At 39.0% G+C, this 15,699-nt stretch overlaps 1 protein-coding gene across 1 annotated transcript; it reads left to right on the top strand.

Moving 5' to 3' along the window:
* Positions 1 to 193: 193 nt before the first annotated feature.
* Positions 194 to 14,536, top strand: LOC135470765 (eukaryotic translation initiation factor 3 subunit E-B-like). The gene is given in 17 exon segments (XM_064749805.1): positions 194 to 283; positions 1,944 to 2,061; positions 2,778 to 2,895; positions 3,175 to 3,217; positions 3,553 to 3,657; positions 4,513 to 4,638; positions 5,513 to 5,637; positions 9,771 to 9,823; positions 9,826 to 9,890; positions 10,369 to 10,435; positions 10,438 to 10,469; positions 11,228 to 11,337; positions 11,683 to 11,717; positions 11,720 to 11,784; positions 12,217 to 12,249; positions 12,309 to 12,419; positions 14,435 to 14,536. Coding segments are annotated over 17 exon segments (1,398 nt in total).
* The last annotated feature ends 1,163 nt before the right edge of the window (positions 14,537 to 15,699 follow it).

The raw sequence follows: 15,699 nt of genomic DNA, 5'->3' as shown, positions 1-15,699 counted from the left end.
GCGAAAATATTTTATCAGACAATACTATTTATTTGTAACATTTTATGATTGTGTTCATAAACTCACGATATATTCAAATATATAATCATATTTAGGGTAGAGAGAATACAGTGAACACTGTCGCTCTGTGTTATATATTCCGTTTACCGATTTGTGACCAAGTTGGTCATTTTTGAATTATCATACCAGAAAAATGGCGGAGTTCGACTTGACCTCGAAGATGGGCCAGTATTTGGACAGACATTTGGTCTTTCCTCTCTTGGAATTTCTTTCTGTCAAAGAGGTAATGTGCCGGGAAGTTTTCTGGTGAAGCACTTCTGTTAAGTGTGAGTGAGCCTATCACAGAGTGTGTGCGAAACTTCTCCCCGAATATACGCCATGTGGGCCTTCCATATGTCGGCCATGCTGGCTGCATGTCGTTGTTGTTGTTGTTCTAGTCATTCGAGATGAACTCAGTCAGTGAAAGTGCTTTCCTTCGTTAAATGCCGTCATTCATGGTAGGTGTCAGGGGAATTTTGTAGTTGAGTTTGCTGTCACGTGGTAAAGTGATGCCAGTTCATTGTAGAATCAGCTTTTGAAATTTCATAATGAATATGTTGGAAGGTGCTCATGCATTGACTAACGAAAAGATTCCAGGTTTTCTAATACTGGCCTAGCGTCGTTGGGGTCTCGAGTAGGGAATTCTGTAAGACGGGTCTGAAGCTGGGGGTTACATGGGTATTTTCTTATCCATACTTAGGACCTCTGTAGTGTTTCTTACCTGACATTTTCTCAGTCAGCAATCCTCGTCTGAGGGGATCGCACTTTTAATGCCTGCGATTACGATCATATCAGGCTTTTCCAGTCCATGACCCAGGAAAAACTTTGAAGCCATGTTTGAAGCCATGCTTGAAGAAAAAAGCCATGTTCACCATTGCCAGCGTTTGTGCGCATGACCGGGCTGGCCTGTGGACTATCCTCTATGATGTGGATTTTTGTTTGTCATGTAGAACGGAAAATTTTGATCTGTGAAGAACAACCATCGGCATTGCAAAAAGTTTCAATCGTGGAGAATAGTCGGTAAGGCACAGAGAAGGCAAATTGAAACATTGTTGCCTGTGCAATCCCCTCAGATTGATGACTGAGAAAATGTCAGGAAGGAAGCTATAGGGGTTCAAAGTATGGATAGGAAAATACCCAGCGTTTTGGGAAGGCACCAAACGCTGTATCGTGTGCTGGAGTCATAGCCAAAGTCAGTAAATTTCATGTTGTGCCATCATCAGGAAAATGAATACAGTAAGGGCTACTCAGCCTTATTGGTGTATACCTATGTAGGCAGAAATACGTGCAGTGATTTAAGACATCATGTAGACACATTTTCAAAATGGTTGCACCATTTTCAATATCACTGTCTGCTGCCAGTGTCTATCATAATGAAATTTTGAAAATTTTTGCAGAAATGGTCATTGTAACTCATAGATGCACCTTTTGGTCATTTTGAACCTGTGTCCATAAATTTGCATATTACTGAACCTAACGTGCATACAGATCACCCCTTTTGTCATATTTCTAAAACTAACAAAAGAAAATTCACAAAGGTTTGCAGAAATGGTCATTGTTATTTTATATTTAGCTGGCACTTAACATATACATTTAGGTCACGCACCTTGAATAATAACATAAGTAATGACTGTTTAAGTTAACCAGAATTAAATGCACAAATCTTCCCTTCTTATGCTACACCTTAGCCCCAACTGACTGTTCAAAGAGTAAAAGAGTATATCTGAAAAGTTCATTTTGGGTCAGGGAAATCCGTCACCGATTGAGACATTTATGGCTGCAAATTGGGAAACAGATCATTAGAAATGGGACCAGATATGAGCACCTGGAGCATGGGAAGATAATGCCCTGAATGTGGCTATAAACATGCTAGTAAGCTTACCTGTTATACTATTATTTTCCAGTTGTATGATGAAAAGGAAATGCTGAAAGGGAAACTAGACTTGCTGAGTAACACAAACATGGTGGATTTTGCAATGGATGTCTTCAAGAACCTCTACCCAGATGCAGATGTGCCAGCAAGTGAGTGTTCTGATATTGTGCATGTTTTGTTGTGTGGACATGAATTCAAGCTTTCCGATGTTGTAAATGTACTGTATTATTTCAGGCCTGATTAAGAAGTGTTTTCATGTTGTAAATGTACTGTATTGTATCAGGCCGGATTAAGAATTGTTTTCATGTTGTAAATGTACTTTATGATTTCATTCTTGAAGAGTAAGTGTTCTGATGTTATGAATACAGGGTTATTCCATAACAATAGCCAGTCGGCCATATTGGAGTCCTGCATTCATGGGCTGGTATAGCCAAATTACTCCAACATGGCTGCTGTCGGTGGGTCATGCAACCCCTCTATGCTGTGTGTTTTCAGGCTTGAGTAACAAGTAATTTGTGTCTATGAATGTGCTGTGTGTTTTCATGCTTGAGGAACAATCGTTCTTATGTTACGTGATGTACATGTATGATTTCAGGCTTGAGGAGCAATCATTCTGATCTTTTCGGATGTATGTTTTCAGGCTTGAGGAACAATCATTCTGATCTTGTCTGATGTATGTTTTCAGGCTTGAGGAACAATCATTCTGATCTTGTCTGATGTATGTTTTCAGGCTTGAGGAACAATCATTCTTATCTTGTCTGATGTATGTTTTCAGGCTTGAGGAACAATCATTCTGATCTTGTCTGATGTATGTTTTCAGGCTTGAGGAACAATCATTCTGATCTTGTCTGATGTATGTTTTCAGGCTTGAGGAACAAGCGTTCAGATGTTGTGGCTCAGCTGAAGCGACTCCAGGACGAGACACTGCCCATTACAAAACTGTTTGAGGACCAAGAGGTTTCCAAGCAGATCCAAACCACAAGGTATGATGAAGCGTATTGGTCTATGGTTATCTTGTGGTTTTATCAGTATTGTTACTACAAGGTTTAAGCCAGGCTTTGTCTGACTTGCTCAGCTGCTGAATGTAAATCTCAAAGAAACAATCCATAGTACGGCATGAAATTTCTGTCCATAAGAAAAACAGATCAGTCATGTGACAGCTGTGAGAAAATATGCCAAAATGCAAAATTGTGTTTAAGCTTTCATAATAGCATTATAAGGTAAAAGGAACTCATTTTTGCACCCATTCTCTTTTGTGACAGGGATGGGAGACAACTCTTTGACTACTTGGAGAAAAACCACAGAGTAAGTTCCCCTGACATTTACCATCTTGAATTTCATTGAGAAGTGGATAAACATTTTAATTTAACAGAAGTGAGATGCAATTACTTTTGTGATACTTTGTTAATGTCATCTTCCTGTATGGTGCTGTTACAGTTGTACTATTAGGATAAATTCTGCTAACATAATTAATGGGACACTAATTTTGTAATTTTTAGGTAACACGGCTGCTGTAAGTGGTCTTGTAAGTGGTTTTGTAATCTTGGCCTGAAATGAATATTGTCAGAATCTTGCACAAAAGTTATTGTGTAAGGTATTGTGTCAGATGTACAAATTTGATTTTGGACGTCTTATTTCAGTTTCAAGCCCAGAATGTGGAGACTCTGTATAACTATGCCAAGTTCCAGTACGAATGTGGGAACTACTCAGGAGCAGCTGAATATTTATATTTTGTCAGAATTCTAGTGAGTGTATTTACGTATTGATAAAAAAAATTGGATGAAAATAACTCATCTTGAATACTCCCTCTGCAACTATTGCTCAACCATGTATTTAACACTTCAACCTATTGATACATATGTTTAGATGGTGTATTTATCAAGCATATTTAGGTACCCTTGTTAAGTTACAGTTTTGTGTACTCCTAGTGATAGGCTACTGTAAATCTTCACCCTATTCATAAATATATTTACATGTTGTGTTTATCAAGCATATTTAGGTACCCTTGTTAAGTTACAGTTTTGTGTACTCCTAGTGATAGGCTACTGTAAGTCTTCACCCTATTCATAAATATATTTAGATGTTGTATTTATTAAGTATATTTAGGTACCCTTGTTAAATTACAGTTTTATGTACTTGTAGTTATAGCCCTTTGTAAATCTTCAACCTTTTCGACCACAAACACAATTTTTTCAGTGAAATTGAGTCATACAATTGTCAGATTCTTTTTCCCCCGGGGTGTGGCTGGTTTCCATCTACCATATTGATGGCTGTCATTGAATAAATGACATAATTTTGGTTACGATGTGAAACATTCAACAGTAAATAAATAAATCAGTCAGTTGATGAAATATTAATTAGTAGGAGGCTTGAGGACATGCTGTGCAGAAAGTCCAAATGACAGTAGAATGGATCGTTTTCTTTTGTGTCGTTGTAGTGCATGTGTACTTCATGTATGTTTTATGAATGCAAGTACACCGATAATTAAATGAAAGAGCAAATGAGTTCACAGCTTTCGACCATCTTGATACTGGCGGGAAGGAGTGTTATGAATTTACCGTTATTATAATTATTATAAATAATTAAATTTATTTTTTCAGCTCCCTTCAGCTGACAAAAATTTCCTGAACACATTATGGGGCAAACTTGCCTCTGAGATATTGATGCAGAACTGGGAGCCAGCACTTGAGGACCTCAATAGGCTCAAGGAAATCATAGATTCTAATGTGAGTTTGGTGCAATCTTCTTGTGATAAGTTTTAAATTCCATTCATCTTATCATTCACATATGCATGGAGATTTATATGCACTTTTCCCCCCGGGCTCTGACTGGTTTCCTCCCACCATAATGCTGTCTTATAAGTGAAATATCTTGAGTGTGTCATAAAATACCTATCAAATAAATAAATTTAAATAAATACCATCATACATGTTGATTTAGCCCAGGGAGTGGGGGGGGGGGGGACTCAGTATCTTTGAAAGAGCCTATTATGACAATGTTAGGATGGGGGAAAATAGGAGAAAAACTATAGATAAGATGCCCTGATTGTCAAAATCTGGCTAAATGTATTGTTACTGTCATCAACAAGAACTTGTAAGTCAAACCAGTTCACAAAGTATCAATGCTTAAACAATCGATTCCGGCCGCTGATGGTTCTGCTGCGGAGTCGTGTCAGTAGAGTTAACAATTTGGGAAGGGTGGAGATAAACTCCAAGCCTTTCAGTTTTTTTTTAGCACCCTCAGAAGGTCGCATGAGTTGAACGTGCTTCTGTGCATGATTACATGAAGTAAATAATCTCTGCTTGCTGTCTGACTTACAACTTGGAGAGTTTTTTTCTTAGCCCTGACTGAGAGGTTACGTTTTGAATTTAGTTTGGTTGTCTTCGCTGTAGAAAATTGTCCTGTAATTTGTAAGATACATGTGATGTGTTACGTGCAGAGGTTTTCCTTAAGTCTGATTTCAACTGTTCTAGCCAAGTATGCAAGACAAGTGTCCTGTAAATCATTGTGGATACATATCTCACAGTATTACTGTTAGTCTGTGAGTCTAAAGAGCGAAATGATATTTCTTATTGTTTCTTGATTCATGATTGTTTTCAGGCATTTTCCTCGGCGCTGCAGAATTTACAGCAGAGAACGTGGTTGATACATTGGAGCCTGTTTGTCTTCTTCAACCATCCCAAGGGGAGAGACTTGATTATTGATATGTTCCTCTACCAGTCACAGTAAGTTTGACTTCTGTTTGCCTGACTAGTACTAGCTGGTACTAGCCCTGCTATTGTCTTCCACCAATATGGTGGCACCTTGTGGAGAAAAGCTTGTTAGTATTATGCCAGAGACCAGTTTCCTCCAGCCATAAAACTTACTGCTATCGTGTAAGTGAAAACTTTTTGAGGATGGTGTTCAAGGAGAAGAAAATTTAAATATCCATCAAATACCATTAAAAAAAATTCTAATATGTACCTCAGCGCCAAAATCCGCTGTGGGCGACTCCATTTTGTCTAAGAACTAGTCTTGAAGTCTTCTGTGTTAGGAGGAGAATTGCCGTCGGAAACTGCCAAAGTGCAGTTCGTACATTTCCGGTAGAACTCTTCTTCCCAGAAGGTAGCGAACAGTACAGTTCGTTTTCCACTTGACAATCAGGAAACCGAAATGTTGGATGTAGGTTCCAAGTTTACACGAACAAGCCAGCAGTTTTAACAACTCTTATTGGCTGCGAGGCAACACACCCTCAGCATAAATTACAGGGTGTTTAAGATGGAGGACGCAATGGACTCAGCGATTCGTGCCAGCTTTGCCATTTTCAGGCTTTATGTGTATGGTGAGGAAAAATGGCAAAAATTATGCAGCAGGCACCACCAGATAGAAAAAAAATGTGCTCTTTTCAGCCTATAGTGTCACGTTTTTAACTTTTCTTCTCCTTTAAAAAGCAGACAGATAAATGAATAAGTAAATAAATCCTGCTGATTTAACACAGCTTCGTATCTGGCTGTTTATCATGTATATGTTATGCCATTCTGCTCTTATATCTGACTGGCAAGGCGGTGAGCCTTCCACCAATGCGGTCGCTGTGAGTTCAAGTCCAGCTCATTCTGGCTTCCTCTCAGACCGTATGTGGAAAGGTCTGCTAGCAAACTGCGGATGATCTTGGGTCCCCCCCCCCCCCCCCATGCTTTGCCCGGTTTCCTATCATCATAATGGTGGCCTTTGTTGTATAAGTGAAATATTTTTGAGTACTGCATAGAACGCCAATCAAATAAAAAAAATAAATATATCTGACTGTGGAGGCCTTAGTGAAGTATTAATGAAACACCAAAAGTAATAAATGAGTATTGTTTGAGCAGTTGGTGTATGAAGGCGTTTCACTTAAAAGACGATAGTCAGAATTATAGGCGAAGAGCTGTGGAGAAGCAGTGCATATTACACAGCACGCCAGCTTTTACACTTCCTGAAAACAACACGGGGTGATGGAAAGCAGGAACTATACTTGAATTCACAGCGTCATTGGTCAAGGACAGGCTGGTGCGGCCTTACACGGGAAGGTCTGGCAGCAAGCTGCGGATGGTCGTGGGTTTTTACCAGGCTCTGCCCAGTTTCCTCCCACCATAATGCTGGTTGCCGTAGTATAAGTGAAATATTTTTGAGTACGGCGTAAACTACCAATCAATTAAATAAATAAATCAAAGGTTGGTGTGATGTGTAGCCATCAAGATTACTTTGTACATGCCCCTGTTTCAATTTGTGAGTATGTTTCTGTTGATTCCTTCAAGATATGTGTACCCCACTAAGTGTGGTTGGCATGGTTGAAGCTGGATGAGGTTGTTTTGAAGAATTACGCCATGCCTTTTTGGTATTTGGTCTAAGTAGGCTGTGAATTATGATCACAATTATGAAAAATACAATATTTCACCAAGAGTTTAGAATATTTCAGATGACATGTTTTATCCCTGATTCAGATCGATTGATCCACCTCCTATAAGAGTTTTTTTGTAAAGTTTGGATAAATTTATTATAGAGAAAAATGTGAAGCCTTGGCATCAAAAACATCATTTTAAAGCCTGTATGTGCTTCTGAAAGTGCATTTTTACATAGCAAACTTTAAGTGGAATGAAGTAATTGCAATGCAAACAACAAGCAGGCTCTGACTGGTTCACTAGTGGCAGGCTTATACCCCACTGTCTAAATGTGTGATGGGAAAATGAAGTAATTGCAATGCAAACAACAAGCAGGCTCTGACTGGTTCACTAGTGGCAGGCTTATATCCCACTGTCTAAATGTGTGATGGGAAAATGAAGTAATTGCAATGCAAACAACAAGCAGGCTCTGACTGGTTCACTAGTGGCAGGCTTATATCCCACTGTCTAAATGTGTGATGGGAAAATGAAGTAATTGCAATGCAAACAACAAGCAGGCTCTGACTGGTTCACTAGTGGCAGGCTTATATCCCACTGTCTAAATGTGTGATGGGAAAATGAAGTAATTGCAATGCAAACAACAAGCAGGCTCTGACTGGTTCACAAGTGGCAGGCTTATACCCCACTGTCTAAATGTGCGATGGGAATATTACTGTGTCCCCCAGAAAAATATGTGAATGGTGTTTATATGCCGAAATTGTGATATATGTTCAGATTTCTGTATTTACTATTTTTTACTGTGAAGTGCTTGATTTATGCAGTCCATAAATTGCACCGTTAAGGCGTACTCACATGACCCTGAGCGTGACGGTTGTGTAAGTACGTGTAAATCCTTCAGAAAAAAGGTGTTTGTTTGAAGTAGTACGAGAAGAAACTGTCAGCTGTTCCATCTTTCATGGCTATTAGCTTAGTGATAATAATTCTCACTTCATCTGCACTGCTATCCTGTGATCATGGGGAAAAAAAAAAAAAAAAAAAAGAAATCAGCTGTGATAGATGAAAGTAGGTCAAGCAGATTACCCACAACTGTCTGTCTGTCAAACTGTCCGCCTGACAGCTGTCAGGAAGTTGAAGTTAATGAGGGCGTAAGTTTTCATGCCTTAGAGGTGTGATGCAGATAATGTAGACTAATTATAAACTTAACCTTATTTGACGTAACATGTTTTCACCCCCTCAGCCTTCCTGTGCCCCTCCCAGCCAACCCCCCTACCCCCCACCAGTGTACCCACATTCCTCACAAATACATGTACCTGTTGGTGGAACAGTCTCTATGACACTGCACGGAGGGGCGGATTTTTCTAAACCATAAACAACTGTGTAAATGATCAGTCAGAATTGGGTTTTTCTCTTCAGATGTTAAAAGTTTATGAACAACAAGTACGACGTTAAACCCCAAGCACTCACTCACTCACTTACTCATCTCTTGAACAGGTGACTGTGTTTATTTGACTTCTCTTGAAGAGATGACCATGTTTAGTTCACTTCTCTTGAAGAGGTGACCGTGTTTATTTCACTTCTCTTGAAGAGGTGACCGTGTTTATTTCACTCCTATTGAAGAGGTGACCGTGTTTATTTCACTCCTCTTGCCTTGAGCTTAAGGCCAAGCAGTGCAGTCTTGCATGTACTGTTTTTTTTTTTTTTCATTTTTAATTTGTTACTGTTTTTGCTTTCAATGTGAAAGGCTCCATTTTGAACATTGCCAGGTGTAAAAGATAGGACCTGCTGCTTTTAATCTGAATGAAAAAAAGTTTTCCAAAATTTTGTTAAAATAGGTGAATAATCAACGTTGTTTTTGTCAGATGTTGGATTCATCCAGCTGTAGTTAACCAAGAAATGGTGAAGTATGAACATAAATCTTTCACCACTGAAGGTCAGAGGTCAAATCTGACAGTTGTCAGATTCTTTTGCTTTCTTCCTAGAGCTACCATGGCATCAAAACTAGACATCTTATTTAATCGGCTATCTTTAAGTTAACATAAAGTTTAATTTTAGCTTATTTTGATAGGGTTATTCTGCCAAGGGTGATTAAATTATTTCTTTCTTTGAAATGATGTGATGCGTGTCAATGCTTCAAGGTCACATGTGCTAATACACTCAAACTTTCCGAACTAATTATAAAAAAATGAATTACATGAAATGTTCTGTTAAACTCAGAAAAAAATCAATATCCATAGCGGTTTTAGGAAATGTACGCTTGCAAGACATTCCCTACCAACCACATCGAATCAGATCTGAAGTTGATTACACAAATTATAAGTATGTCCTTTATAAAACCCTGTCCCACATAAGACCTTGTGCCATCCTGAAATAATCTCAGACAAAGCTATTGGTTTTTACACCTCATCTTCATTGTATAGCCAGGGCCATGAATTATTAATTATGGCATTGTAGTGAAATAGTAGTAATTGCTTTCATATAAGCTGAATGTGACTGCTTCTTGCTAGGTACCTGAATGCGATACAGACAATGTGCCCCCACATCCTGAGGTACCTGACCACAGCGTCATCACTAACAAATCCCGTAGGAGGACTGTGCTCAAGGACCTTGTCAAGGTCATTCAACAGGTAAGCCAAAGGTCAAGGTCATGTGAGAGGTAAAGACATTGCCAATGTCATCCAAAGATAAAACACATTTCAAGATCATCCAACGAACATTAAACGAACAATGAAACAAACATCAAGCACTTCCAGAAGTTAAAAAACAGTTCCCTTGTAGGCAGGAAGATGGGAGTTCAAGTCCAATTCAGCTCATGTCTGAGACTTGGGTCTTCCCAGGCTTGCCATTAGAGAGTAGTGTCATGCCTGGTGACCGAGTTATGGTTTTCCAGTGATGCAGCGCTGTAAATATGACTACATTGGGACTGACACAGGCAACACTTATCATAGGACTGATATAATGTTGAAAGCTTTATTAAATTCTCCAACAATGAAACCATAAGCACACATCATTTGGTTATGTTGTCCTTCTTCAGTGCATTCAGTGAAATACCATAAAATACTAATGAAATACATAAATGAATACATTTTTTTTCTCTTTTTCCAGGAATCATACACGTATAAAGACCCCATCACAGAATTTGTGGAATGTCTCTACGTGAATTTTGATTTTGATGAGCTCAGCAGAAGTTGAGGGAATGTGAAACGGTATGATCTTTAAATTCCTTATTTTAATTATAAGATGGTTCTCTACCATTATGCAGTTCATATCATTGCTTTGTCTTAAGAGGTAGTTAATGATAAGATGGTTCTCTACCATTATGCAGTTCATATCATTGCTTTGCCCTAATGGCATAGCTTAATGATAAGATGGTTCTCTACCATTATGCAGTTCATATCATTGCTTTCTCCTAATGGATAGTTAATGATAAGATGGTTCTCTACCATTATGCAGTTCATATCATTGCTTTCTCCTAATGGATAGTTAAATATCATTGCTTTATCCTAATGGATAGTTAATGATAAGATGGTTCTCTACCATTATGCAGTTCATATCATTGCTTTATCCTAATTGATAGTTAATGGAAAGAAAGAATGAATGAATCGTTTGCGGAAAGAACAGTGAATATTTGAAAACTTTTTTACTGATCTAATTGCGGCGGAAATGTGGATGTTTCATTGAGAAGTGAAACATCTGAACCCCCCCCCCCCCAAAAAAAAAACAGAATAATAAAACTCCTATATTTCACCCAATATTTTGTGACCTTCACATGCCTCTAGAAATGCAATTTTGTGTTAATTTTGATGGTAAATAAGGAAGTTTCCGATATGGTTTTTTCTGATTAAACTTATTTCGTCTTTCATTTGCTTTCTTTTTTACATCTGTGCTGAGCTCAAAAGAAGCTTAAAACTTTCTCAAGAATGTATGTATGTATGCATGCATATGTTTTTTTGTTTTTGAACAGGTATTGGTGAATGATTTTTTCCTGGTGGCCTGCCTGGATGATTTCATTGAGAACGCAAGATTGTTGATCTTTGAAACTTTCTGCAGGATACACCAGTGTATCAGCATCAAGTACGTCACCGTTGGGGCTCTACCTCAAAAATATGTTCATTCTGATTCTATTCTAGGTGCTCATTCAACAAAAGGCCCTTCTTTGAGATTTTGAGCATAAATTTTCTGGTAATCTTTATTCTTAGTTTTCCCAAACTAGAAGGCTTATTTCGCAGTGACTGCCATCTTATTTTAGAAATTTGATACACGGTACATGGTGCAGTCAGAAAGTGTAACAAGTGGAGATGAGGTATTATTGAAAATCTGTTGAAATACAGATAGTAATTATGGATTTACACTAATTCCTCCAAATTTTCATACATGAAAGAGCAACTTTCAGTGCAAATTATTTTGGCTGTGTTTCAGCATGCTTGCAGAGAAGTTGAACATGTCTCCTGACGAGCTGAAAGATGGATTGTGAATCTGATACGGAATGCCAGACTAGACGCCAAGATAGACTCTAAGCTGGTATGTACTGTTGCTTGTGTGGTAGAGGTCAGGCTGGAAATTCTCCAGGGGCTGCAAAGTAATATCAGAGAGTATTTTTTTTTTTGCAAAGAATTTCTGCGATGATAGTGAATTGCTTGTAGAAACCTTCCAAAGTTGTGCAACTGGCAAGCTGGAGGTGTATAGCTGGTACATGTATGTGATTGTGTGTGAAAATGGTTCTTTAATTGTTTAACAAAATTTGCAATTGTATTCTTCGGAGAAGACATAGTAATTAGAACTCCTCTTTCCATCATATTGATAACATGTATTGTATTCCACAGGAACATGTGGTAATGGGCACTCAATTCATCTCTATGAACTACTATATGTGTATCTTGTATTCCACGTGGACATGTGGTAATGGGAATTTATCTCTATGAAACTACTATGTATTCAGTTGTATTTTTCCAGGGACATGTGGTAATGGGCACTCAAGCTGTCCGTGTGAACTGCTACATGTGTGTCTTGTATTTTCCAGGGACATGTTGTAATGGGCACTCAAGCTGTTTTCACCATACCAACAAGTGATTGAGAAGACAAAAAACCTGGCATTTAGGTCACAGATGTTAGCTGTCAATATAGAGAAGAAGCTTGGTGTAAGCAACAAGGAATCGGTGAGTGTGAACAGACACCCTCAGTTTGGAAAGTGGGGAAAAATATTGAGGTCATATACAGTTGTTTAGCCACCTATGAAAGAATACTTGTCTGTTTTAGGCATTGGGGGAAGAGAGAGAAATTCTGTTTTATGCATGCTTCTGGCCAATATTTAACTAATATTATTTAACTAATAATATTTAGAGATGACTTGTCGTAGAATTAAAAAGTCTATTCATACATCAAATGAACATGAGCAGGAGATCAACTTCATTTCACCTTATGTTTAGCATTTTTCAAGTGACACATTTTCCTTGATTGTGATTGATCATCCCACCATATGGGCCATTAAATGTTTTTTTTGTCAATTTTGAATACCCTAAATCACCTAAAATTTTGTCCTGTAAGGTACATTTTGAGGCGCAAATAAATGTCAGAAAATATTGTTTTTGGTGCTGAAACTTACAGTTTTCCAGTAGAATATCATCCCATGTTCCCAACCAAACCTACAAACACCTTAAAATAAATCAATAGAACATAGACGAAATGTATGGTCATTTACAGTAGAAAAAATGTGTTGGCATCAGAAATGGATTGGCTTTTATGTGTTTCTGTTTATGTTTATGTGCTTTTATTCAGGCATGCCTAAGACTTCAACATAGACCACCTTGATACTGAGGATAGCCTAATAGAGTACTTATCAGTTCTGTATCGTGTCTTATGTCTTCAGCATGACATTCTAATGAGCAGCACGTTGAACAGGCCATTAAACTGACTGCCATGGTATAAGGAAGCATCCTTGAGTGTGCCATTGAACATGCCCAAAATAGACCACCTTGATACTGAGGAGAGCTTAATAGAGTACTTATTCAGTTTCTGTATCGTGTCTGATGTATTCAGCATGGCATTTTAATGAGGCAGCACATTGAACAGGCCATTAAACTGACTGCCATGGTATAAGCGAAGCATCCTCGAGTGTGCCATTGAACAGCAATGATATAAACATTTATTATGGGCCTGTTTTCCTTCCAGGTTCCACACTGGGGTGCTCAGGACTGAAATACCAGGGAATCTTGACATCTGCTTCCTTAACATAAAGCTGGATGAGAATCACCATGAGTAAAATTATTGAGAGTAAAATCAGAATTAAACAAAGCTGTCAAATCATAACTTCTGTTGTTAGTGTGTATTTTCTTCATTCATCATGCCTTTATAACCTTTGTGTTAAGGTTTTATATTCCCCTTTGTAGCCTTGTTAACAAATCTAAGTTTAAGGAGAAAGATTCAAGATATTATCACTAAGAGAATGTGTTCAGATGAAATGATCCCCAAGGCAGACAACTAAGAGAAAACGGACAGTCATGTTAACTGTTCTTGAATGATACTTTAAAATAACCTTGACAACTTGGCCTCCATTTTGATTCATAGCAGTTTTAACTGATGTACTGACCGCTGTGGTGGCTTATTGGTTAGAGCATCTGCCTCGATGTCTGGAGGCCCGGGATCAAACCTGGGTCAGATCTTATCAAAAGACTTTTGAAATGGTACTTGTTGGAGCACTGAGAGGTTAGAGCAAGAAAACAGGACTGGTTGTCATGGTGTCAGTAAAATGTGACTTGGTTGGGTGTCAGGTCCAGTGGTTTCGGTATGATACTTCACTGGCGGGAATACTTTGGTGGCATGGACTCCACCACAGCATGGACTCTGCCACAAGAAGATACATTGTATGTACATGCACCTAATAATTCCTTGTGGTCGTATGACTGAAGAAATTGTTAAGTGCGACGTTACTCCCCAAGTATCCATTCATTCATTCAACATACGTACTATATGATATGCGTTCAAAATGCAAAAAGTTATTACAAGCAAACAGGAGTAACCTACATTGTTTTGTATGAACAAAGAGAACGATTACTGTCCAGGCAATGACTGATAACCCAGTCCCGGATAGCTCAGTTCACATTCAGGCCTCCCACCTGTCCTACTTTTCCTACTTTTCAGACAGACCACCTGTCCTACTTTTCCTACTTTTCAGACAGACCACCTGTCCTACTTTTCCTACAGAAAAATAGTAGAAGAAGTGGAGGGCCTGTTTGAAAAGAGTATGAATAGTTTGGCAGGCTGCAGGTTTGGTTGAAAAAGTAGGACAGGTGGGAGGCCTGCACATCTCTAGCCAGTGAGGTGACATAATCGAATCTACCTGTTACACACTTGACTTCGGGATGATGTCGAGAGGTTTGTCAGCTGGCTTTCTCCAGGATCCATAAGGTTTCCTCCACCAATAAAGCTGATCACTGCCGTATTGTAGCGAAATATTCTTTACAGTTATTCCAGTGTACTGAAGTGTTGCGTGTGCGTGTCAGAGAGGGGCCTCCGTGGCCGAGGTGATCACCTTGCCAGCGCGGCGTATAAACCCACCACCACTGTGAGGTCAAGTCCAGCTCATGCTGCCTTCCTCTCCGGCCGTAAGTGGGCAAGGTGAGAAAGCCCACCTTAAACATAAATATAAGTTAAGGGTTTCTCTTAAAATCCAAAAATCTTGCCAGTGAATGTTTGCTTTCAGCCTTGATGCAGTATTTTGTTTGTTGTCATGACACCTATTCATTAATGGGGAAATATCGACGAGAGTCTTACTCGGATCCTTGGATTAATGAATAATGTAAACTGAAAAACAAGATGGCTGAGACAAGTCTTTTATTCGCTGTGTGTAGCAGAGATTTTAAATCGAATATTGGCTGACACCAATTCCAGACCGGACACGGAGATGTCCTGGCGAAAGTATCATCAATACGGTTAGCTCCCTTTACAGCGATGGGCATGAATGAATGAATGATTATGGCTTAACGCCACATCGGCAATTTTGGAGCCATGTCGTGGCGAGCCATGAATGACAGATTGTAAACGTAGCCCATCGCTTTGAGGCCCAGTGTTCAGGTTAACACCAAGCCCTGTTTGTTACTAGTGAGTTCAAAACCCCCAATGCCTTAGCATCAGAAGTATGGTACCCAGAGTATAATGCGATGATTTACAGGTTAACACCAAGTCCTGTTTGTTACTAGTGAGTTCAAAACCCCCAATGCCTTAGCATCAGAAGTATGGTACCCAGAGTATAATGCGATGGTTTACTGTAGCACCGTCTTCGTCCTGGTAGAAGTGCGCTAAGGTCAAGGGGTCCTTAAGTCCTTAATGTCTTACTATACAAAGAAAGAGACAGCTTGGATGGCCCAATGTTTAGACCGTCCGCCTCGATAACGGGAGACCAGGGATCAAACCGGGTCGGATCATACGAAAGATGTATAT

This window comes from Liolophura sinensis, chromosome 7 (genome assembly GCF_032854445.1).
Source record: "Liolophura sinensis isolate JHLJ2023 chromosome 7, CUHK_Ljap_v2, whole genome shotgun sequence".
In the NCBI taxonomy this organism is placed as follows: Eukaryota; Metazoa; Mollusca; class Polyplacophora; order Chitonida; family Chitonidae; genus Liolophura; species Liolophura sinensis.
This window is presented reverse-complemented; position numbering and strand designations above follow the sequence as displayed.